Source organism: Lucilia sericata, unplaced genomic scaffold, assembly GCF_015586225.1.
Source record: "Lucilia sericata isolate MDLA Ls3-8-SP2 unplaced genomic scaffold, ASM1558622v1 Contig000355F_arrow, whole genome shotgun sequence".
NCBI lineage: Eukaryota > Metazoa > Arthropoda > Insecta > Diptera > Calliphoridae > Lucilia > Lucilia sericata.
In genome coordinates, this window is record NW_023994375.1 from 258,796 (window position 1) to 286,523 (window position 27,728).

General features: G+C 30.6%; 1 protein-coding gene across 2 annotated transcripts in view; it reads right to left on the bottom strand.

The window, feature by feature from the left end:
- Nucleotides 1-26,226, bottom strand: part of LOC119604039 (tropomodulin) — a 59,980-nt gene extending 33,754 nt beyond the window's left edge. The window contains exon 1 of one of the 2 annotated variants that reach the window (XM_037956379.1): nt 25,778-26,226. In XM_037956379.1, coding sequence (XP_037812307.1) covers nt 25,778-25,783 — 6 coding nt within the window. In that variant the 5' untranslated portion in view covers nt 25,784-26,226. The remainder of the gene's footprint in view (nt 1-25,777) is intronic. The other variant, XM_037956374.1, reaches the window with a different exon arrangement.
- Between the last annotated feature and the right edge of the window lie 1,502 nt (nt 26,227-27,728).

Here is a 27,728-nt window from a genome sequence, read left to right on the forward strand (position 1 = left end):
GAATTTGGAGTTATAAATAGCGCTTATAAAATCATTAATCATACTTAACAGGGATAAAGAGAAACTACTAAATAAATCGGGTTTTGTTCTTCGTATTTAGGCAAATCACAATACACACAACCGATCTGCTATGATCGTGGCATATGTGAAATTTGGAATTAAGATAGTTCTGTAGAATATCTTGAGATACATCAATATATAGTTTAGACGTGATAGAGAAATACAAATGATCAATCAGTTTTCTGCAAGATCATCTTATTTTAAAATCGGTCAAAAGCGATCGCTATAATACAATGATTAATTTACATAACCGATGTGTTGAAGGAAACATTTGGCGGGATTGCTATTATAGACCTATCAAAAAGATGATACCAAAGTGTTTGTTAAGTTAGCGCTATAGCTAGACCTTATTAAGGAAAAAGAAAAACAAGAAATAATCCAATTTCTTCTGAAGCATAAGTTCTTTGCAAAGGCTCAAAGTGGATAAATATCGCGGTAGAATGATTTCGAACTTAAAAGAGATTCTGGATTTCTAACTTAAAACTGATCAATCCCGGAATCTAATTCTTAGAAAATTGTATGGACATGAATGCAATGAACAGCGATCGTGATGGAAGTGTCTAAAATACAAATACAATCGATATACTGAAGATAACTTTTGACGATTTAAAAAAAAACCACAAAAGGAAATTTAGACGATGATTTCTATAATCATTGCAATAGGGAAATATTTAATTTATTATTGAATTAAAACGCAACCCATCGTACTGTATGGAACGTTTGACGAACACATTTTGAAATAATAAGATCACCAAGATCGTGTAAAAGGAAATCGGGATGAGGATTTAGTGACTTTTAGTGACATTTTATCATATAATAGGTTGATATTCGAGAGAATACGTGATATCATTAACCAGTTCTGGAATAGTAGATTGGATTGCAAAATATCAAAGGCCCTCTGGTCAAATGGGTGTTACCAAGATACGTATAGGACTGGATAAATGCAGTCTAAGGGTTCTGATAGGGATTCTAACTGGGCACTGCTCAGTTAGAACCTTTGAAACAGTAGTATACCGGAATATTGCAGATTATGCGTAGTCAGGAGACAGAAGATCGAGCATATTATTTGCCAATGTTCTAGGATACAGAATCTCAGGCTGAAATGGCTAGGGAATAGGTTCCACGACGAACTGTGGGAAATTGCGAGACTTAACCCTCGCAGTCTACTAGGTTTTGTCAAGGAAATTAGTCACTTCTTTGACTGGGCTTTCTCTCTTATTTATTTATTTATTTATTTATACCTTAGGGTGAGAACTTGACAAATATTCTAGGTTGTATCCTCTTAGGAATAGACCCGTTTTCCATTCATCTATCCTCTTTACCTGTCTTCTTGCATTCTTTTCTTGTTGTAGTGTTCTTTGCATCTCTGTTTTTGATTCTTCACTCCTTGAAGAGAATCACAATGGACCTTATGGTCTCCAAGTGGATATACACCTTTGTTTTTATAGTGTATAACCCTTTTTAGCATAAACCTAAACCTAGTGACTGGTAGTGATTGTTCAAGGCATTAAGATAAGTACGCTTTACTTTTATAGAGATATTTTTTCCAGAGAATATATATGGAACGAACTTGCATTTATGAGTGCCCCATACTTAGTTCAACGTTGAAAGTTTAAAGTTCCGATAGCGATTAAGGATGTTCTCCGAGAGGTATGCATGAGAAGTATTTAGGAGAATAAAGTATAGTTTGCTTTAAAATATATGATTAAAAAACTAAGCTCAATGTAAGATCATCTAAGCTTACTTACAATGGCATTATAACGCAGAATGACGACGAAATTTTAAATGATGAGAAAGTGTTTGAATTAGAAATTATAAGCACGATATGCACTTCTATTAGTACTATGAATATTAGAACCTTTAATAACAAGTAAGAAAGTATTGTCGGGCTTAGCCGACTATATGATACCCTACACCAGTTATGAATATTTATTTAATGTGATTTTTTTTTTCATAATAAAGCATTTATCTTGAATATTACCTTGATTCCGATTTATTTAAGGAATTTATTGACGAAAAACTTATTTTCTAAAATAGGCTTTATATGGGGGATAGGAGCAAATGTGGACCGATCCCGATAAAATGGGCTGGATAGATTAGTATATATATATATATATATATATATATATATATATATATATATATATATATATATATATATATATATAATATATATAATATTTATCTATGCTAAATTTCATTGTAATAACAGTGCTAATAAATGAATTGCGTATATTCAAGTCACTTTCTGAAGGGGGCTTTGTGTGGGGGCTAGGGTCAAATGAAGTCCGATGATTTCGAAATTCGGCAAGGTCATCAAGGCTTGTATAAAACTTAGTAGTGCGAACCTTCATCGAGATATATTTATATTATACATAATTATGAGCTCAAAAGAACTTTTCGGGGGGTTCAGTTGTATGGGGGCTAGGTGAAATAATGGACCAATTTTAACCATTTTCAATAAGCTTCGTCCTTGGGTCAAAACAAACGTGTATTCCAAATTTCATCAAATTATCTTGAAAATTGCGACCTGTACTTTGATAACAACGTTTACATGGACACACGGACGGTCGGACGGACGGACGGACATCGTTAAATCGACTCAGAAAGTGATTCTGAGTCGATCGGTATACTTTAAGGTGGGTATAGTACTGATATTTAAATGCGTTACAAACATCAGCACAAACGCATAATACCCTTCCCACTATAGTGGTGTAGGGTATAAAAATACTGGGAAGCTTAAAAACTGATCAGTTTATTGTGAACATGTAGAATAATAACTATCCACTTAATTTTTGTTATTTGTATTAATTAAAATTCATTAAAATCGCATAAAACATCTATATTAATCTCTAAAACATTTATCCCCATATTATCCCCAAAATATTGCAATTTTCCCAAAAAAAAATATTTTTTTACAAAAAGATTGCAATAATCTCCCTCCAAACGAACAGAGGGAAACAAAAAAAAACTATAGTAGAGAGATAAAAACTATTTCACTGAATAAATGATTGAATTTCAAAAGTTACACATGAATGATTTAAAATGCAAGTGGAAAAAATAACATACCAGTATGTAAATATATCTATATATTAAAAAATACAAGAACAAATCTATAAGTTAGAACAAAAAAATCTGAATAAAATCAAACAGTTAAAAATCAATTTCAATAAAACATTGCCAGGCATTTAAATTCAAAGCAGCAGCTACATAAAATCTAAAAAAAAAAAAACAACGGCAAATAAAATGAATAAATTTCTCAATTTCTATTTTTCCTTGATTTGTTTTTCCAATTAATAAAATTGAAATAAAAACAGCATTTGGAAAAAATGGAAGAAAGAAAAAAAAACGAAAACTTTATTGTATATGCCACTTTCTATTAAGGAATTATACACAATAATAAAATTGGCAATTATGCAAAGTGATTTTTTTTTTTTTTTTTTTTTGCTTTCAATGCCAAGTTTTTTTTTCATATTATTGGCCAAAAGACCCTGATGGCGAGAAAATAAAAAAAAACGCTGGAAAAAGTAAAAAGTACCTCCAGAGTCAAACCTTTATAACTGACGATGTTTATGTTTTCTTTTTTGGTCTCGTTGTTGTTGCTGTCGTCTTTATTATTATTATTGTTGTTTTTATGTCGCGTTTGAGACAATTTAAATTATTGGTTTAAATTGCTTTACGTGCTTTGAATTTTATATAAAAATTTTTTTACTTTGTTAGACTCGACAACAATTTTCTTAAAGATTTTATGGATATTTTGTTAGAAAGCTAAATGAAAAGTTGTGTTTTTCAAATAAGACATAATAGAAATATAAATATGAAGATATATCTATAAACACCGAATATTTAAGGCTCTATAGATTACCAAAAAAGAAATCTTGTTAGGAATGTCTTTCTTGAACTTAAAGTAGATGTTTTTAAATTCAAAATAAAGAGTTTAATCAAACAATTCAAGAATCCGAGAATAATATAACATGTTTTGCTATTGTTACCCAAACTTCTTGTTTCCGAAACATTCGAAAGTGAGATGTCCCCAGAGATACAAGCCGATGCGAAATTATCGGCGGCGGCGGCGCAACCATTTTGAGTCGGCGGCGGCGGCGGCTTATTACAGAAAATATCGGCGGCGGCTAAATTGTCGGCTCAATTTAACTTTTTCTTTAGAAATTGACCTTATAAGGTTTATTATATTGAAAAATCTTTGTATAATAGTCTGTTACATAGAAACCTGTCTCTATATAAGTTTTTTTTTCTGCAGAAAATGGACATTTATAGTAGTTTTCACTATTTTAATATTAGCACAATATTGTGTGGCAACTCTTTTCAATTTGCCATAAGAATTTAAAATAGTGTCAACTCCGTTCAAATTGGTAAAATTATATTCTGAAATACATGTGCGATTCTAATCTTTATCTAAAATACATCTATTCCATTTTCATGTACAAATCGGTACTTCAAGGTGTCAATAGGGTACTATAAAGTTTATCATTATCATTTCTGAATCCATCATTGTCTCCATGTGTAAGTTAGTTGTGTTATGATGATATTATAAAACTGTCTCTTAGTTTAGTGTAGGGTATTAAAAGCAACAAGCTTAATTTATTTCTCATCCAATATGTCTTCAATGAACTGTAACAAATTTAATTCGTAAGACAATATACATATATATACAAAATTAGACACTAAGGGAATTAAGTTCATACAAATATTCTTGTATACAAACAACTGCATAAAAAAAATGTATAGACATTTTTTAACTATATGCCAAATAAACATGGAGAGACAATGACCATTTTCACTTAAAAAAAATATATACACTGGGAAAAGATATAGATATTCATAATTCTCAAGATATTTTTCTACAAAATCTACTAAAGAATATAATGCTGCAGACTGAACTGATAGCCCTTTATATAAGTAACTTGAGATGGATCAGGTCTCGCTCCATCACATCTGGTTTTCAACATATCGATAATTAATATCACGAAGACATCTTTATTAATTAAATATCTAATGTCATCAGAAAGTCCAATCTTTCGACTTAATAAAAGTGTGCTATATGTTCTTCCTTCTTTGAGATATTTTACCCTAAAGCTTGAAACAACCATAAAATGACAATACTTCTTTAAATGTTTAAAAATTCCTTGTATTTACTGAGATATCGTCCGTTAAAGTTTTTGGCGTAAAATAAAGGCAATATAGATTTTTTGGAATTTATAGTTGTGTCAAACTTAAGGTTATGATATTTTGAAGAAGGAAGATGATATACCTAAAAATGGTTAAACTTTTAGTTTAAAGTCAAACGTTTTTATTAAATAGTCAAAAATAAAGTTGTCTTCGCACTGTTATAGCGGCTCAAATATGGCCTAAAACGGGGGGTTTTTAAAACTTTTTAATATCTCGAAAACCTAATATGGTGGAGAAATACTGAGGCAATATTCGTAGAGCAGCTCAATTCTTTAGATTATTATAAGTACTTAGTCTCTTAGAGCAAAAGGCTATTTCGGAGGTGTGTACCTTGGCCTTTGAGGCGGACAATACGTCAAGTGTACAGCATGTCATTGGTAAAAAACAAATTGATGAACGAGGAGAATGTACTCGGAGAAAGCTCTAAGCTAACTCAGCCTTTAAATATAGATAAAGGTTCCGAATCTGGATCTTCAGATGATAATAACAACATCATCGTAGAAATTCCCAAAAAGGATAAAATAGAGCAAAAGGTGAAAGAAGGTGAGTGATATCATAGCTAAACTACTTAAAATGGCTTTCTGGAGCACAGGGGAGGAATTTGAAGAAGATGAAGAAATCACAGTCAATCCCGCGACAATCTAAATAAAAAATCAAATCCGATTCTCTAAAAATACATATATGAGGCAAGGAGTATCAAAACTCCTGAGGAGTTGAGAACGGGGAATAAACCTAAGATAAAGAGTTCTCCGTCTTCTAATATACAGTAGAAATCTTGCTTAAAGGAACCTCAAGTCATAAGCCCGCGAGTAAGGGTGGCAAAGCCAAGCCAGATATTCTTAAAATAAACACGTCATCGAAATCAACCTTGAAGGTAAGCCGCCGAAAAACGAGGAAGAAGCTAGGCGGTGGGAAGTTGCCAAGAGAAGATATCGGGACGATCTCTGCTATAGATTATACGAAGATCTGATCAACAGTAAGATAATATATAACGCAATCGAACCCCAGACTGATAAACTAGCAACACTTTATATCAAGAAACAAGCATCAATTAAGTATTTGCAATGTTAGCAAACGATTTTTTCGATAGATTGAACAATGTTATCAGCATATGTGCATTCACCTGATCTATGTCAATCACTTTAGCACGATAAACAAGTAAGAAGTCTATATTCGCCTTTGCCGAACCTTATTATATCGTTAGCTTAGTACGCAAAAGTAACAAATCTTTTTCAGAAAATTTTAGAAGCTACAAAACGTAATAACTTTTTCTTCATCTACTCTAAAATTTACTGAATAGTACGAATTGGTACGTTTGCCTACTAATCTAACGATATACCCTTTACCAAAATAGATTAATTTTATAAAATTTAAATTTTTTTTCCCGAGTCTACAACATTACTTTAGTAATAAAACCAACACACATCTAAACATATGTTTTTTTTCCATAAGCAATGTTCTTGTTGCTTTCTGTCAAAGCATGCAATAAATTGTATTTTTTATGAAATTTTCAGAGGTTGTTTTGGATATATGATCATATCTCTGTTATTTATGGACGAATTTTGCTGATTTTAAATAGGAAATTTCTCGAAAGCATGTCTGACAAAATTATTACTGATTCTGAAGATATCTAAGGATCTTCAGAAAATGCATTTTAACAGACAGACGAATATGACTTAAACGACTCCGCTATCTATAAGGTTCCATAATACATATACTTTATAGGGTCTGAAAATTATATTGTGGAAAATACAAACTTACCCAGCTAGCATTTTTTGATATCTTTGATCATATTCGAGTCATTTATGACTCTTCTGCACGATTAAAATGATCATATATGCGCTCATTTGCTGATCATAAATGATACATTCGTCGGGAGAAAATGGTACCTATAATCATAATGGTATCTATAATCATAATCATTTTTTAAGCGCTTAAAAAGGAGTCAAAAATGAGTCAGTTTACTGATTAATTATCCAACAATCTTCCAAATGCTAGCTGGGAACTACATTTATAAACAATCATATTTCAAACACCTGGATGACGTGTTTATGATTGGTATACATTTTATTATTGTTTTTCAAATAAATCAGATTTTAAACATTAATTGGAATTATTTAGACTTTAGTGATTAGTCGCCCAACTATCTTCCGTAGAAGATCATTATAATTAAAGCATAATATAATTTCGAACTCATTTTAGGTCACACAAAATGTTTTTAGCTAACTCTTCCAAGAGTCTTTTCTGAGCCCCATTTTTAATCAGTTTTGTCTCATTTTTTAATCGTTTTTAAGTCATTTTTAAGTGTAAGTGTTGCTGCTTCATTACAATCAAAAAAGTTATTAAAACCATTATATTTTAAACACCAGGATGATCAATTTCTGATTGCTATACATTTTGTTATTGTTTTTTCAGTTTTCAATCATATATCGGGATCATTTTCGAGTCATTTTTTAAGCGCTCAACTTACTAATCACTTTTAGGTCATCAAAAGGAGTCAAAAATGACTCAATTTACTGATTATCATCCAACAAAACATTCAACAATGCGAAGGTGTAGAATATAAAAAGTCAATTGGTCTGATTCTATTTTGCATTATAACCGTAGCTTCAGTTCTGTACTTGAAATAGAAGGTTCCTTGTATTTCTGAAGCAGTTAGAAGATAACTTCTTCAGAGACAAATTTCTGGTAATTCTTTCCCAATTTCTCTAGGTGTATATTTAAATAGTAAATATTTTATGTAGGCGTTATCTATATAAGTTTTTTTTTTTGCGTTGATGAAACGATGTCACGTAATTGCTATTTATGTATATAGTCTTAAAAAAGCGAAACAAAATATTAATACATATATATATTTAGTTCATAAAGATTAAGTGAATTTGTCAAATGGTCAATTATTAACTAAAATAAGAAAAAAAAGGTCATCCATTCATCTATTCTTTATAATTTAAATATTAAATTATAAATAAGAATTTATGAAAGAAATTGAAAATATTGATTAGCATAAACGTCATATAAATCAGAATTATTGAAATTAAAAAAAAGACCTCACCGAATATGAAGTAAAATACTAAAGAAATGAGTCAATTTGGAAGGCTTTATAATTTGAAAGGGAAGAGGGAAAAATAAATATACACGCCTGGTACCAAATTGACACCAAATTTTTCAATAACATACGTTGTCAAGTATATACATACGTACGACAACACTATGCAATGTTGACAACGCAACGTTGTCGTTGAGTCCACTCATGATCTAGTGAGAGTAACTTTTTGCAGGAATTTACTATTTTTAGTTGACATTTGTTAAAGAAAAGTCTCTTTAAGAAAAACAACATGTAAAATTTTTATATAAAAATTTCTTCAAAGTCATTTCGTGAGAATTTTTAATTTGTATATATTTTTTTGTTCTAGAAATTTATTTGCAAATGTTTGTTTTTGTTTGAAGAGGTCACAGTCTAATGAATTTACAAGATGTTTCATTACATGTTATAATTATTTATAATTAAATATTTGTTTATTTCTATAAGTTTTTCTCATGCATAATATTGTAAAATTGTTTATTATTATTAATGTTACTAGTAAATAATTACTTTAAATTTAATAACAACTAAAAACTGTCGAAATTTTTTTCATTTTTACACATTCACATGAAAGACGTTGGAAATTTATGAAGAAAAATATTTTAAAAAGAAAGAAAAAAAATAAATTCATGACATTGAAATAAGAAAATATATTTTCGTGTATTTTTTTTTTCTATTTAGAAAATAGAAAAAAAATTTAATTTTAGATTAAAAGATTTATGACTTTTCGTTTAATAAGACAAACAATTTTTCACAAAAATTTATGTATTTTTGTGAATATAATTTTGAAAATTAAGTCGTTTGCATTTCGTAAGACAAAAAGTAATTAGTTTTATAAAGAATTTTTTTTATTCGATTTTGAGAAAAAAAGTATATATTGTTGTTATTTACTCAAGCATAAATTTTGCTTAAAATAAAACTGTCAATATTAATAAATATTTAAGTGATTATTATAGATTTTAAAACAAATATTTTTATAAATTTTATGAATTTCCTTGAACTTAAACTTAAAAATGAATTTTCTTTGTATTGTGTAGTCACTGTATTTAAAGATAAAACATTTTTCTTTTATATTTTAAGTACAAAATTTAATTAAGGTGTTTTTTATTTAATTAATTGTTTAAATAAACACTTATAATTTATGTTTTTATTTTCATTAAATATTAAAAAAAAATAATCATTTATTTGTTTATAGGCAGACACCTTAAATAATTTCTTTAACTTACTGTTTGTATTTATTTTAACAATTTATATATTTTTTTAAATTTTCTTTTCCGACTCCACTTTTTTAGTGCCTATCATATGTCATTTGATATTTTTTTTAATTTGACAGCTACAGTTTTTTATTATTTGTTAAGCTTGCAAAATTTTCATGGAATGTTTTAAAAATAGTGATTTTATTTTTGTACTTTAAATTTATATCCGCAATAGATAATTTGTGTTAATGATGTGCTTTTAAGGAAATTAAAGTGTCTATTTTAGGCTGTTAAATTATAGGGGGAATACTGTAATAGGTTTTAGTGGCATGTTGTAATTTGTTACTTTTGTCGCTTTTTAAAGTTTAGCTATTTTCAAATTATTATACTAATACTTTACTTTTACAACTAAATGCGCTCCTTAACCCCAGCGAACTAGTCGAGGGACTAGTTCGCTGGGACTAAATTAAAATATTGATCACTCAAACTTAAATTTCCCGATAATTATTCAAATTCTATTCAAGCCAATTCCAATTTTAAACTCTAAAAATAAGTTAATATGCTCGGCGCTATGGATCTAATCACAACATAAGATTTCTGATGGAAATCCATGCTATAACGGAATGTGGCACCAACATTTTCCCACAAACCAGATGTCAATTTTTTTGGATTATTTAGTTTGATGGCTGAGCTCTTAAGCAAAACGCCAGGGTCTCCCAAGTTGGCTCCAATTCGACCTTTATCTTCATATAGGAAGCTGGAAACCTCTAAAAACTTTAGAAAAATTTGAGTTTTTAATGGTACTCCACCAGTAAAGTTGAAGAGTTTTAATGTTCTCCACCAGGGTATTTAATGAGATTTAATGGTCTCCACCAGGGTATAAACAGTTGAGTTTTAATGATTTCCACCAGGGTATAAACATTTGAGTATTCTATGGTCTTCACCAATAAAACCTAACGTCACTTGAGGTGATACGAAAGCACGAAGTTAATGTAGACAATATATGTATAACTTTGAACAGTTATATGAAGTAATACACTACACCAGTGCGAGCGAGACGCAAAAGTGTCGAAAGACAGACAACAAACACAAGCCTAATCGCCTTTAAAAAATAATCGCGATGATGCGAGAGTTGTTCCCCAACTCAGACCTGAAGTAATACACTACACCAGTGCGAGCGAGACGCAAAAGTTTCGAAAGACAGGCAACAAACACAAGCCTGATCGCCTTTAAAAAATAATAGCGATGATGCGAGAGTTGTTCCCCAAATCAGACCTGAATTACGACTGTCAGTTGTCAATTAGGGGGATATCAGCTGATAACCTTAAATTTAAGGCCGTATCGGTTTGTAAGAAATGCCTTACTGAGTACTTCATCATATGGTAAACGAAAAAGCGATGTACTTGCTATAAAACTTAAAAATTACAAAAAACCGTTCGACGCATCGAGATCGGAATTAAAATCATAGGCGAGCTAAGGACGAGTATCCTAATAAGTATGAGCAAGTCCGAGGTAGGTATTCTGAGTGGACACACAGGACGAACGGATTTAGACTGATATTGCCAGAATATATTGGGACCGATGTTATTCCAGATCAAAGAATTAAGATTATAGGCGAGATCAGGACGAGAACCCTAATAAGTATGAACAAATCCGAGATAGTTATGATGGATGGTACATATTCTGAGTGGATACACAGGATTACGGTCTCGATATACAAATTAAGACGAACGAATATAGACTATTATTGTCAGACTTTCATTTTAAATCCAAATATTTTTTGGACCGATGTTATTCTAGATATTATAGTCCTCAGGAATACTGATTGGAAAATTCTAATGAACTACGTTCAGGAAACTGAGTGTCTAAACTTAATTCCTTTCATAAATCCGTTTTTAAGATTTTTCCACCAATATTTACCAAGAAAAGTAGCGCTCAGCAGATCCGATAGTGACCTAGAAGTTTTTTCTTGAATGTAATATAGTACATCCTCCTTTGAACCTAAACTAATCTTGAGATATGAAAATTGTAAAGAACTACGACCGGGAAACTGAGTGTCTGAACTTAATTCCTTTTATAAATCCATTTACACGATTTTTTCACCAATATTTTTCATGAAAAGTAGCGCTCAGCAGATCCGATAATGACCTAGATGTATATTTTTGGATCCCATGTAATTTCTATCCACCATTCAACCTAATCTAATCTAGGGAACTTAATATTTATGAGAAATTTTCATTGAATTTTTCGATTTTTAACTAATTTTTCTTGAATTTGGGTTGGGTCCAATGTTATTCCATATATTACAATCTTCAATAACACTGATTAGAAAATTCTAAATAAGTACGCTCAGGAAACGAAGTGGCTGAACTTAATTCCTTTCATTAATCTGTTTTTAAGATTTTTTCCATCAATATTTTCCATGAAAAGTAGCGCTCAGCGGGTCCGATAGGGACCTAGAAATATTTTTTATATCTAATGCAATATACATCCTCCTTTCAACCTAACCTTGGGAACTTAATATTCAACAAAAGAATTTTTAAAATTTTTTTATTAAATTCCCTGTCGGATTGGTGATTTCTCAATTTCTGGAATGGTTTTCGATTATTTATCGAATTTTGAACTACTCTTCCAAACTAGACTCAAATATAGAGGTCTATATAGAAAAGTAATAAGTAAAAAACTAATAAAACCATTTTCACGGCAATGTCATTGGAGACAGGCGCTTAATTCATTTACTTATAAATAGGGAGTTAAATAAGTCATTATCATGCAAGCTTACAAAAAGGTCTACATTGAAAAGTAATGAGTAACATTTTCAAGGCAATGTCATTGGAGGCAAGCGCTTACTTCATTCACTTACAAATAGGGAGTTAAATAAAACATTAGTTCATTAATTATTCATTAACTAATGAAGAAGTAATCATTCAAAAGGAATTAATTGAGTAATTACAAGTCATTACCAAGTTTTTTTAATGACTTAATCAATTAATCTTGAATTCAACAGATCTTTTATTTACCCCATACCCCATATTTTCATAAATTTTTCTCACATTTTCTTTATGTATCAAATTAGTTTTTGTATTTTGTTGTTATTTTAATGGGTAATTTTCACATTAAAACAAAGAAAACAAAAAAACATTAATTAAGTTATAACATGAAAATGAAATTTAAATCTTATTTTTTGCAACTTTTTGTAAGTTTTATTAAAAGTCTTAGTTGCTGTTGCAAAATTTAACACCCATAACAAATTGTTTTTAATGCAGTTATTATGTGGGATTTTATTTAGTTGTGCCACAGCAAGTCTTAAGGGTAATTTAATTTATTAAAACAAAAAATTACAAAAAAGATGCAAAAAACTGGAGTCTGCTTACTTTTCCTAGAAGAGTTTTTTTTAAGGATTTTTGTAGTATATTGTCTTTGTTACAATATATAGTAAATAGTAGTCTATTTTTATTTAACTACTTTTTATGCTGAGCTTCCTTTTTTTGCTAGAATTATATTCAGTTTTCATTTCACTTCATCTTGAGGTTGATAAAATGAATTTCATGCTAAATTCTAGGGGTGTGCCAACGATTACTGGGCAAAAACCGGCAAAAAAATAAGAAAACTTAAGCAAAACCAACAATAATAAAACTCTTTACTTTATTTAAATTTTATGCAGCAACAAAAAAACAGAACAGAAGCGGCAGCTGAGACAGAATTTTAATATGAGTTTATGCACAGCAAGTCATAGTTTTAATAGAATGTAAAATTGTTAAGAAACAACTAATAGCAACAACAAATAACAAAAAAATGAATGTACAAAGAAACGACTTAAAGTTTACCACTAACAATTTATTTCTACAACTATGTTACATTACAGAACACCCAACCAACTACTTGCAACAACAACAAAAATAACACCAACAAATGTTTATAATTTTTGTTTAAAGTTATATCTAAAAGGTTTTTAAAGAAAAATTTATATACCATGAAATGTTTTCTTGTTGTTGTTGTTGTTATTGTACTATTATTTTGCAGTTTAACGTTGTTTGTGAAGAATGAAAATTGTTACGAATATTTTACAGTTTAAATTGTTGTTGTTAAAGGAGTTTTATATTTAAAATATTATAAAAATAGTATCTCTAAACGTACAAGTCTATTCAAATGTATATTTATCTAGCAATTTTTATTGTACCATTGGGTTATTAGTTACAAGAGTTTTATTTTTCTGAAATACTTAAAGGAAATTTTTGCATAAAATATACATTTATTTTAAGAAATTTATATGTATATTTTTATTTTAATAGGTGTTTGTTGTTGGTATATACTTTTGTTTCTCTCCTTTTCAGGATTTCCTTTATAAATCATATAAAACTTTTAAATATTTTGCAATTTACAATGTAAATTTACATTACGACATTTTAAAGTTGTTTTGAAAGAAACATTTAGATATTTCAACAGATAATTAGCAACAAATTCTTTTGCTATTTTGTGTATTGAGAAATTCACAGTAAATATTTTGAATGTTTATGTGAAAAGTTATAAAACAATAGAAAATTAAAACAATTTTAAATAGTTTTGCATTAAAAACAAAACAACTTTTGTTGTTGGCTAACAAAATAAAAAGTAGTTTTAGTTCGAGGTTATATGATGGTACTAAATACTAGAACCAAACTAGAACTGAACTAGAACTGAAATAGAATTGAAATAGAATTGAACTAGAACTGAACTAGAACTGAATTAGAACTGAATTAGAACTGAACTAGAACTGAACTAGAACTTAACTAGAACTGAACTAGAACTGAACTAGAACTGAACTAGAACTGAACTAGAACTGAACTAGAACTGAACTAGAACTGAACTAGAACAGAACTAGAACTGAACTAGAACTGAACTAGAACTGAACTAGAACTGAACTAGAACTGAACTAGAACTGAACTAGAACTGAACTAGAACTGAACTAGAACTGAACTAGAACTGAACTAGAACTGAACTAGAACTGAACTGAACTAGAACTGAACTAGAACAGAACTAGAACAGAACTAGAACAGAACTAGAACAGAACTAGAACAGAACTATAATTGAACTAGAACTGAACTAGAACTGAACTAAACTGAACTAAAACTGAACTAGAACTGAACTAGAACTGAACTGAACTAGAACTGAACTAGAACTGAACTAGAACTGAACTAGAACTGAACTAGAACTGAACTAGAACTGAACTGAACTAGAACTGAACTAGAACTGAACTAGAACTGAACTAGAACTGAACTAGAACTGAACTAGAACTGAACTAGAACTGAACTAGAACTGAACTAGAACTGAACTAGAACTGAACTAGAACTGAACTAGAACTGAACTAGAACTGAACTAGAACTGAACTAGAACTGAACTAGAACTGAACTAGAACTGAACTAGAACTGAACTAGAACTGAACTAGAACTGAACTAGAACTGAACTAGAACTGAACTAGAACTGAACTAGAACTGAACTAGAACTAGAACTAGAACTAGAACTGAACTAGAACTGAACTAGAACTGAACTAGAACTGAACTAGAACTGAACTAGAACTGAACTAGAACTGAACTAGAACTGAACTAGAACTGAACTAGAACTGAACTAGAACTGAACTAGAACTGAACTAGAACTGAACTAGAACTGAACTAGAACTAGAACTGAACTAGAACTGAACTAGAACTGAACTAGAACTGAACTAGAACTGAACTAGAACTGAACTAGAACTGAACTAGAACTGAACTAGAACTAGAACTGAACTAGAACTGAACTAGAACTGAACTAGAACTGAACTAGAACTGAACTAGAACTGAACTAGAACTAGAACTGAACTAGAACTGAACTAGAACTAGAACTGAACTAGAACTGAACTAGAACTGAACTAGAATTGAACTAGAATTGAACTAGAACTGAACTAGAACTGAACTAGAACTGAACTAGAACTGAACTAGAACTGTACTAGAACTGAACTAGAACTGAACTAGAACTGAACTAGAACTGAACTAGAACTGAACTAGAACTGAGCCAGAACTGAACTAGAACTGAACTAGAACTGAACTAGAACTGAACTAGAACTGAACTAGAACTGAACTAGAACTGAACTAGAACTGAACTAGAACTGAACTAGAACTGAACTAGAACTGAACTAGAACTGAACTAGAACTGAACTAGAACTGAACTAGAACTGAACTAGAACTGAACTAGAACTGAACTAGAACTGAACTAGAACTGAACTAGAACTGAACTAGAACTGAACTAGAACTGAACTAGAACTGAACTAGAACTGAACTAGAACTGAACTAGAATTAAACTAGAACTAGAACTGAACTAGAACTGAACTAGAACTGAACTAGAACTGAACTAGAACTGAACTAGAACTGAACTAGAACTATAACTGAACTGAAGTATAACTGAGCTAGAACTAGAGCTAGACCTAAAACAAACTAAGCAGACAACTTATAAAACTTAAACAGAATTTATAAAAATAAACTATAAATGATGACTAATTTCTTATTTATTATTTAATAACATTTGTTAAACAAAAAATTCATTAACGTGTCCTTGCTGTTTTAAGGATCTAAGAAACAAGTAAAATTTGTCAGCATTCCTAAACAGCCACTAATGACAGTAATTTATATAAATGATATAACAGTTTACCTTCAACAGATTAGGACATTTTTCTTTTCTCATACAAAAAAAAAAAACTCATTAAATACTCTAACAAGCCACCAAATAAATGATTTTAACAGGATGTCCTTATATTAAAGCTTGTTAAACTTACCTATAAAGAAATGAAAAAAAAAATAAAGAAAACATTAGTTATTATATTTGAACAAATAAAAAACATTAAATTCTAAAACGAGAAAAGAAATCTTAAAACTTAAACGAAATTAAAAAAAATGTATATGATAAAAATCAACTTAATGTCAATAGTATAAAAGAAAGCCAAAGAAATTGTTCTAATGTAAATATAATTGTAGAACCCAAACATTTCCAGAGGAAGGAAATCAAACGAAATGATGGGAAAAAATGCTGAAGTAAAAAGCACTTACAAAAAAAGACCCTACCTCTAAGAAAAAAAAAACACAAGAAGTTTATTTTAGCTTAAAAAAAGGTAAATAAATATTATTGTGAAATAAGATTTGTTAACAATTTGTGCGAAAAAAATAAAATAAAATACCTTAAATAATTATGAAATAAAGATTAAACTAAGAAGATAAAAATGATTCTTTTTTTTTTCGTTGCTATTTGGACAGATTATGTTTTTTAAATACAATAAGAATGTTGTTGGTTGTTAAAGAAAATACAAAGGGAATTATTTTTTTTGAAAGACAAAAAAGGGAAATGTCAAGAAAAGCTTTAACACCATTTCCAAAAGTATTCCAAATTTTAAATATTTGAAAATTTTGTTATTTACTGTATTTTTTATGAGAATTCTTTTAAATCGTTTCAGAAATGGTGTAGGTTTTGTTAAAATATTGTTGTGAAACATTAAAAATTTGTTTTATCTTTAAATAATATTGTATTCAAAATAAATGTTTAAATAAGGTAACAGAGCATGAATTTCAGTTATCAGCATGTTTTTTAAAATGTAACAAAAAGAGGTCAAAAAAACATTTGTTTAGTGGGAAAATTTTTACACAAAATGATGAAATTCCTAAGTAGAATTTTAAATAACCTCAGCTGTTTTATAGAATAGACTAGTTCACCAACTAGTTAATAGACTAACTAGTCCATAATCTAGTCATAGACTAATTCACAAACTAGTTTATAGTTATGTTCGCCATCTGGATTGAGAACAAGTTAATAGACACAGACTAGTTCATAGGCTTGTCCACAGACTATTCAATAGACTAGTCCATAGACAAGTCAATAGACTAGTCCATACTCTAGTCAGTAGACTAGTCCGCAGACTAGTCCATAGACTAGTTCAAAGACTAGTATACAAACTAATTCACAATCATCTGGTTTGTAGACAAGTTCATAGACTATTCCTCAGACTACTCAATAGGCTTGTCTATAGACTAGCCAATAGGCTTGTCCATAGACTAGTCAATAGGCTGGTCCACAGACTATTCAATAGACTAGTCCATATATTAGTTAATAGACTCGGCAGAATAAAGTTCATAGATTAGTTAATATAAAATTCCATAAACTAGTCAATAGTTCACAATAGATAAGTTCACAGACTATTCAATAGTCTAGGATATAGACTAAACAATGGACTCATCTAAAGACTACTCAATAGACATAGAGTTTACAGACTAGCCAATAGAATCGTCCAAATACTACTGAATAGACTAGTCCATAGACCAGTCCGTATACCAGAATATTCCATAGACAAGGCAATAGTCTAGTCCATTGGCGTGTTAATAGATCAGTTCACAGACTGGACTAGTCCATAGGCTAGTTCAAAGACTAGTATACAAACTAATTCACAATCATCTGATTTGTAGACAAGTTCATAGACTATTCCTCAGACTAGTCAATAGGCTTGTCTATAGACTAATCAATAGGCTTGTCCATAGACTAGTCAATAGGCTGGTCCACAGACTATTCAAAAGACTATCCAAATATTAGTTAATAGACTCGGCAGTAGTCAAGTTCATAGATTAGTTAATATACAATTCCATAAACTAGTCAATAGTTCACAATAGATAAGTTCACAGACTATTCAATAGTCTAGGACATAAACTAAACAATGGACTCGTCTAAAGACTACTCAACAGACAGACGGTTTACAGACTAGCCAATAGATTCGTCAAAATACTCCTAAATAGAATAGTCCAGTCCACTGGGGTCTATATTCCATAGAGTAATCCTTAGACTGGTTAATAGGTAAGACAATAGACTAGTCCATAGTTCAAATTCACACATTTTTATAAATACTTAAGACAAACAATCGAAGGACCAATCAAAATCAATTTTTTTTATTTGAAATTCTAATTTATTACAAACTTTACTTTAAATTTTCTAAAAAAAAAAAACAACTAATAAAGTGCAAAGTAGATAAAAAAATTATAGGGAACTTTTAAAATTTCCCCAAAAAAGGTAAAGCAAAACTTAAAGAGACACGTTTAAAATATTAAAAAAAAAATTAAAAATAACATGACAACCACTTTCATTTAAAAGAAAAAAGAATACAACAAAATTTAAAACAAGTTAAGAAGATTTTATTTTACTAAGTTGAAAAAAAAAAGAAAATTATATAAAGTCTTTATGACAAGTTTGTCATACATTAAGAACCAAAAAAAAATAAGCGTCACAAAATTTTTTAACATAATATTTTGATTTTTTCCCCCAAAATTTTCTTTCATGTAATTAACAAATTAACAAAGAAGGAGGAGTAAATTGACAAAAAAATGTTAATGAATTCAAAAGTACTAACTAATTCTTTGTGTGTTTTAGTTAATTTTGAAATGGAAAATGATTTTTTGTTCTTTTTTTTTCTAACATTTTAGTTTCATTAATGTGTTTCCTTTGCCACTGAAAGAAAAAGCGTAATACGTAATACTACAACTGATTTCATTGAATGTGTATCACCACTGTCAAGTTCAAAATCATTTGCTTAATTAACATTATGAAATTTTTTCTCTTCGTTAATGATCAACATTTTATATCATGCTGAATGGCAGACCAAGACAAACAACGATGCCAACAAAATTCTATTTAAATTGATTTAAATTAATTGTAAAAACAAAAAAATAAATAAATATTTATTTGAGTATTAGCGACAATATAAAACCTGCTGAGAACACTTAATTATTAAATTTATACGTTGAAATTTATTTATTAACAACACAAAGAAAGCTAGAATTTGAAAGAAAAGAAATAATATTTAAATTATTATATTTTACTTGTCTATAAATAATATTTGGTAAATATATTTTTAACATTAAAATATAATAAAAATTAATCAAATTATTGAAAGAAACCGTAAGTGATAAATGGTTAACACATGTTTTCATATAAATAAAGGTAAATTTCAATTAATATTGGGTAATACTGAGTACATACTATTAAACCAAAAATTCTTAAACATAATTTGTTGTTTGTTTTTAACTTAACTTGAAATACAACCGATAATTCACTCAAATTTTGAAATCAAAACAGTAAATTTGTTTCGCACGTTCCAAAATAGAAAATTTGGACAGAAACAAAGCTTAGAAAGATCTCTATGTATAGTAGGCATCTGAACCCTGTACCAGAATCCAACAGTGAAAACTTAAACACCAGTAAAAACTAAAAGCCCCTTTAAACAGTAACTCAAATCCAATTGTCTCCCAACTTACAAACTCTGTCATGGGTGTAACTCGGTAGTCTAGTGTCAAAACCAAATAGACAGAAATACCTCCATCTACCGATCTATCTATAGCGATATCTATCTATCGATCTACTATCTATCGAGCGAGCGAGCGAGAGCGAGCGAGCGAGCGAGCGAGCGAGCGAGCGAGCGAGCGAGCGAGCGAGCGAGCGAGCGAGCGAGCGAGCGAGCGAGCGAGCGAGCAGCGAGCGAGCGACGAGGAGCGACGAGCGAGCGAGCGAGCGAGCGAGCGAGCGAGCGAGCGAGCGAGCGAGCGAGCGAGCAGCAGCGAGCGAGCGAGCGAGCGAGCGAGCGAGCAGCGAGCGAGCGAGCGAGGAGCGAGCGAGCGAGCGAGCGAGCGAGCGAGCGAGCGAGCGAGCGAGGAGCGAGCGAGCGAGCGAGCGAGCGGGCGAGCGAGCGAGCGAGCGAGCGGCGAGCGAGCGAGCGAGCGAGCGAGCGAGCGAGAGAGCGAGCGAGCGAGCGAGCGAGCGGGCGGCGAGCGAGCGAAGCGAGCGAGCGAGCGAGCGAGAGAGCGAGCGAGCGAGCGAGCGCGAGCGAGCGAGCGAGCGAGCGAGCGAGCGAGCGAGCGAGCGAGCGAGCGAGCGAGCGAGCGAGCGAGCGAGCGGGAGCGAGCGAGCGAGCGAGCGAGCGAGGAGCGAGCGAGCGAGCGAGCGAGGAGCGAGCGATCGAGCGAGCGAGCGAGCGAGCGAGCGAGCGAGCGAGCGAGCAGCGAGCGAGCGAGCGAGCGAGCGAGAGCGAGCGAGCGAGCGAGCGAGCGAGCGAGCGAGAGCGAGCGAGCGAGGAGCGAGCGAGCGAGGAGCGAGCGAGCGAGCGAGCGAGCGAGCGAGCGAGCGAGCGAGCGACGAGCGAGCTAGCGAGCGAGCGAGTCTATCGATCGAGCTAGCGAGCGAGCGAGCGAGCGAGCGAGCGAGCGATCTATCTATCTATTCTAGATCTATATCTATCTATTATCTATCTATCTATCTACATCTATCTATCTATCTATCTATCTAACAAATATATTTCTACATTTAGATTCAAAAAATACAGTTATAGCACTCCTCCTTGTGATGCACCTCCGGTGACTCGATTCCGAATCTTTTAATAACCTACCGTTGAGTTAATAATTCTACTACCAAGCATCGAAACTATCCAACTCATCGGAAAATCTGAATTCCAAATATAGTTAACTCAATATTTTAACACGTTAGGTCATTATCACAGTCACTTACAAATAGTGAGTTAAATAAGTCATTACAATGATCGCTTACAAATAGAATGTCTCTTTGTTTAGAGTATTCACAAGAACTTTTACTATTTTTAACAAAATTTATAAATTTGTTCATATTTAAAAATAGTTTTAATTAACATCCTAAATTTATAAAAATTTCTCATCAACTTTTATATTTATAGAACATTTTCTTTTTAAAATAACATATAATGTAAAAGTCCAAGTTTATTAAACAAAAATACAAAACTGCTGTCCTTATTCTATTATTAAACTTTATTAATTTTTCTCACTTTACATCCAGAACAAAAAAAAAAATATGTAAATAAATTTTTAATGCTTCTCATTGCTCGTCCTTGTAAAAAACTTTTCTTCGAACAACATTAACAAATTTACAAAGTTTATTCAATTATTACTACAACATTACACATTATTCCCTTAATTCCTTTTGACCTCAACGTTAAAAAAAAAAGAAGAGGAAAAAATACAAAAAAAAAATCTTAAACATACTTAATAGATCAGTGTTTAATCTTGGCAAAAGAAAGGAAAATATTTTACACTGATACTGTAAAAGAATTTCAATGAAATTTCCGTTAAATCATTAGAAAGCATGAATGAAATCCCTTCGATGCCACTTAACACACAATTAATTTTAACTATAGAAATTAGTTTTCTTCATATACCCCTGCCCAACAGCCCCAATGAGCATTAAATATACAGTTTATTTAACGTAAATGTTTAAGTCAATGGAAAAATTTTATCCACTTAATGACAACTAAGTAAAGACTAAAGAAAATAAAAAAGACCAAAAAATAAAATAAAAATACATAATAGGTAGAATAGCAGTAAAATATATATAAAAGCAAATATCAACACCCAGTAGCTGTAGCAAGTAAGAGTAATTAAATGGATCTAGTTTTCAGCACAAAAACAAGAAAAAAAAAGAAAAATTACATGGACTTGTTGAATTTTTAAACATTATTTTCTATTTGCTTTTACGTCACTTGTAGTAATTAAAAAAATATATAGAAAACTAGTAAAAGTTTTAGTGACATTTTACAAATTGTTAAAAATCACCAACATGTAAGGGGTTTATTTAATGGTGTAAAGGAAATTTTAGTAAAAGCTAAAACGACAAGTGTTTCACAATAAATTTCTGGTATTTTTTTGGTTTTGCCGTTTTTTTCTTAATTGTACAGGGGTTAATTTATGTACAAAAAAGGTTATTTTAGTGTGTGGAAGTGAAATGAAAAACTAATTTACAACTTGTATGTGCTGGCCTAAATGTCGTACAATGACTTGTATGATATTTTTTCCATTTCATTTATGTTTTCTGTTACATTTTTTCGCACAAACATGTAGAAAATTTAAATAATTTCCTTTAAATGTTAAAACAAACGCATTTGTATTTCAATTATGTTATACAAAGCGGTTTTTTGATAATTGTAGCGATTGGCGATTTACTATTGGTGTTATTGCTATTAGGGCAAAATGGGGAAAATATGAAAAAAGACGAGACAGGAGAACATGTGAAACGGCCAATTAGTAGGAGTGTGAGGGTGCATAAAAGTTTAGGTAGATGCGAAACAGTGCTGAGAAAACGAAGGAGAAAGGGAAAGAAGGGCAAAAAAAAAGAGACAGCGGAGGGAAAGAGCGGCGAAAATAAAGCGATGCGTCCACGAGCGAGCGAAGAACGAGGGGGACAGCAAGGGAGCAGCGAAGGGCGAGCGAGCGAGCTAGCATGCGAGCGACGATCGAGCAGCGGCGAGCGAGCGAGCGAGCGAGCGAGAGAGCGAGCAGCGAGCGAGCGAGCGAGCGAGCGAGCGAGCGAGCGAGCGAGGCAGCGAGCGAGCGAGCAGCGAGCGAGCAGCAGCGAGCGAGCGAGCGAGCGAGCAGAGCGAGCGAGCGAGCGAGGAGCGCGCGAGCGAGCGAGCGAGCGAGCGAGCGAGCGAGCGAGCGAGCGAGCGAGCGCTAGCGTAGCGAGCGAGCGAGAGAGCGAGAGAGCGAGACGAGCGAGAGCGAGCGAGATCGAGCGAGCTAGCGAGATAGCGAGCGAGCGAGCGAGCGAGCGATCGATCGAGCGAGGAGCGAGGAGAGTAGAGACGAGCGAGCGAGCTAGCGAGCATCGATCTAGCGAGCTATATCTAGATATCTATTGATCTATCTATCTATCTATCGATCTATCTATCGATCGATCTATCGATCAGCGATCTAATCTATCTATATCTATCTATCTGTCTGTCTGAACGTTTTCAAAAAGTCTTCAAATCGTAATTTTTTAAAAAATCACTTCAAATTTCCTAAAACCGCTTTAACAAAATTTATTACTGTTAGTTAACACCATGGGGCGACATCATTACTATTTAAATATTTTTGTATTTTTACAATAATTTTTACAACCTACAATGATAAACCAAATATTAACGCTAATGTTTGTAAGATAAAAAATACAAGCTATTAAAGCTTTTGTTTACATATTTATAGGAATTTATTTAGCAATATCATCATAAATTTTATCGAATAATAGGTATTGCACCAGCTAGTAAAAACAGTAACAGAACAAATAATATTTCTTGTGTACAAATAAAATGAAAATGATAAAAATAAATCGAAACGTAGTAAATATAAATGGCATCATCATTAACCATAGATAACAAAAAGCCAAAAATAATAAATAAAATAAAAAATAAGTTTAGCAAAAACATACAAAAAAATTGAAAGTCAGTGAATGATTTAATAATTCAAATCAAAATGCTGAAAAAAAAACGAGGACAAACAAAACTTTATGTTAATTATCTATATTTTAATCTCATAGTTTAACTGATTTTATGTTATTATTAAATATTTTGTAATATTTGTTTAATATGATTTTATAATTTTACATTAATTTATTTTTTATAATAACATCGAAAAACATATGTGAGGCATCGAAAAATAAACCGCAAGATAAAATAAAAGCTGAATGAATGATTTATTTATGAAAATTGGAATTAATTAAAAAACCGCATTTATATTAGTGACATAATAATAAAATAATAAATAAATAAATTTCGTTAGAGTTAATTTTAAAATAAAGAAAATTTTTTAAAAACTATTTTCGTTGTTAAAGAATTAAATTAAAGTTTTTGCAAATATAACATTTACTGAGGTTTTCTGGGACACATAATCCTCGTTTTCTAAAGTAAATGATTTAAAATTCGATATATAGTTAACATTCTTAAAAGCTGGAATGACTCAAAAACAACGTTTCGACATGCTTAAAGCGATCAATAACTCTAAAATTTGCACCTAGAAGCGGGACACAGAATCCTCATTTTCTAAAGTAAATGATTTAACATTTGATATATAGTTAAAATTCTTAAAAGCTGGAATGACTCAAAAACAACGTTTCGACATGCTTAAAGGGATCAATAACTTCTCTCTAATTTGCACCTAGAAGTGTCTTCAAACTATTTGTTAAACAATAATGTGGATCTATAAAAACTTTTTGAATCAAAAATATAAACTCGAAAGTCAGATGGTAGAAAAAAAAACTTTGCAATTGGTTGATGAACACAGAATTTTATAAAGAATAAAAAATTCAAATGTTTTAAAATTTTTGGATTCAAATGAAATCCTTAAAGTTCAGCAATAACATCATATAAGAATCTGGAAACCTTTGAAAACTTTTGTCATTTTTCATGTTTTAAATGGTGATACATCAGTAAGTTTGAAAAGTTTTAATGGCCTCCACCTGGTTATAAAAGATAAATATTATTATATGGATTTCACTAGGGTCCTATATTCTATAGTCTCCACCTGTTTATATCACATAATAGCTTGCTCTTTTGTTGTAGGGCAGTCACAGGTCTACTTGTGTATCAATAGAAAGGTCCTTTCGATAAATATTATATTTATTACTTGGTAAACGAAATACAATTATATGTATGTACATATGTATATAAAAACTTTGGGACAGGCCTTTAGATCCGTTTTTCCATTTTTGTACTCAGAAGAGGAAAGTATATACATATGTATGTGATATAAACAGTATACTTAATATCACATTGATTGGAGATCATAAGTTAAGTTTCTTGTTCCAACACTGCCTGTGGCAACTTTATACTTATTTTAACACTTAATTTCTATAGAATCTATAGTATAGATGTAAAGAGAATTCATTCTTTTTAATTTCTGACAAGTTTTTAACCACAACCAAGAGCAATTTTTCCACAAGATTTCTAACAATTTTTTTAATTTCACTAATTCTACAGTATATTCAGCAGTTAACAACAAAAATTAAATAATTTATTTGATTAGAATTAATTTCCCCCAACTTTAAAATACAATCACAAATTTAATCACCCGGTATAAAAAAACCAACAACAACTAACCTATTATGTTTTGTATATTTACTCCACAAACTTCATATCTTCCCTACATGAGCGCAAAAGGGATAGCAATAGAAAAATACAGAAAAGACAAAACATAATAAAGAAAAACTGACGTAATCCCAACAACACTTTATTATTCTACATTTATTTTCTTTTATTTATTTTGTGGGACATTATGTCGCCTTCAATGAAAAAACATGAATGTTTATAAAAAAAAAACACGCAAGAAAAACTTCAATTGAAAATCAATAATTGATAACAAAAATACACAATTACATTTTGTTTTAATTTCATACACCAAAACACAAAAGAAATGTAAAAAGGTGTTAATAACTAATGACAACTAACCTCCATTATTCTGCTTCTTTTTTATACGAGATCTTTAATAAAATTTAACAATTATAAGGGAAATATCCTCTTTTTTTAAACAATAAAAACTTTGTTTAATTTATTGTTTTCTATATAAAATTAATATTGCACTTTTATTATTAGAAATTTCAACAATTTGCTGTTCTTTTTGGGCGTCGTCGCTTTTTTTTTTGTATGTTTTTATTTACGCACTTTTTGTCAATTTTGTTTTACACAAATGTTTTGCTTTTTTTATGTTATTTTATAGTTTACTACAAGAACAGTTATTTACTTTTATTTATATTGTTATTTATTGTATTTTTAATTCAATAATTTATAAATAAATATTTTTATAAATGCACTCGTTTAATTTGTAATGAGTAATAATGCGAAGAGAAAAAACACACGCCACAAAAACAACCTTATCAAACCGAGCTCAAAAACAAACTGTCAAAAAATGTAGAGTTTGCGTACAACAGAGTTGCTGAGTTGTGAGTTTTTGTTTATAATACAATAACACAGGGTTGTATTTTTAGATACGTATATGTAAAATGAAATTATAAGGAATTTATTAACTAATAATAATAAATAAAATTTTTAATAAAATGTATGAACGTAGAACGTATATTCAATAAATTTTTATTTTATTTATTAATAATATAATATTACATTTTTCTAGATATTTTAGAAATTAAATAATAAATTTCTCTGTTTTGCTTCATTTTGTGTACCTGTTTTCAAAATTGTTGTTGATAATATTTAAAGGATATGCACACATGTTAATTTAGAGGTTTCTAGGTACTTAATAATCCTTTAGCTGACCTTTTATGATGTACAAAACCTTTGGTTTATAGCGTTTAGAAAAATTCCGCGAAATGATTATAATACTGGGAATTATGAAAAATGTTTAAAGTAAACTTATGTATAATATCCAAGCCTATTAATTTAAAGTTTTTTTTTTATTTTAAATTATATAAATTTTATTATATTTAATTCATAAAAAATTATGTTATACAAATTAATATCTAAATTTATTTTATACAGGGGAAGGAATGAAAGTAATCTGGTTTCGAAGTCCCTATAGGCGAACGCAACACAGGCCAACGATGAAAAATCTTTGTAAATAATAAAGTTAGAAATAAATAAGTTGTATCACCCACAAATTTTCCTCTTTTTCATCTTTTAGTATTTCTGACTATATACTTATTTCCCAAAATATAAAGTTCTGTAATATTACAGAAGTTGCCAATATTGGCCGTCTTTGCCTCTAGACTTATACTTTGAGTTATAGAAATGCATTCTGTAAAAATATAGCGCGATAGAACTACGTAACTGGTGGCACCACGGCTCTCAAGGGGAAATTAATTTTAACAGCTTATAATTGAAATCTGAAGGAAATTATCGTTTCAAAACACAAAAAATTAAAAGAAATTGTAAAAGTTATTACAAATTTCTCCGATCATTTAGTGTCACAAAACACTTAACTGAAAAAAATTAAAAAAAAAATTGGAAAATATTCTAATAAAACAAAGTAATATATTAAATATATTAATTTTAACTTAAATGTGAGTTTTTATCCTCATTAGATAGCGTAAATCGTATTTGAGGTATAGTCATAAATGGGAAACCCTTCAGACGGCAGTTTCAGAACTCCAGTTTTAAACTTTTAACAATTTTGTTAAAAAATTTGAAAATTTTAAGAAAATAACCATGTGACTTATGGAAAACAAAAAAGCAAAGAAACTAGGTCGATATCTCTTACAGATTAGCGGTACCTGCGATTAGAATTTTGAGGATTTCAAAAAACAATATATAAATTTTTCGATAAATAAGCTTTATTCTTTACAGTTATGTATTATTGTATAAACATTTTTCAGAATATAAAATTCAAGATAATAGGAAACATATATCTGAAGTTTTCATAAAATCGAATAATGTTAACCCATAAACT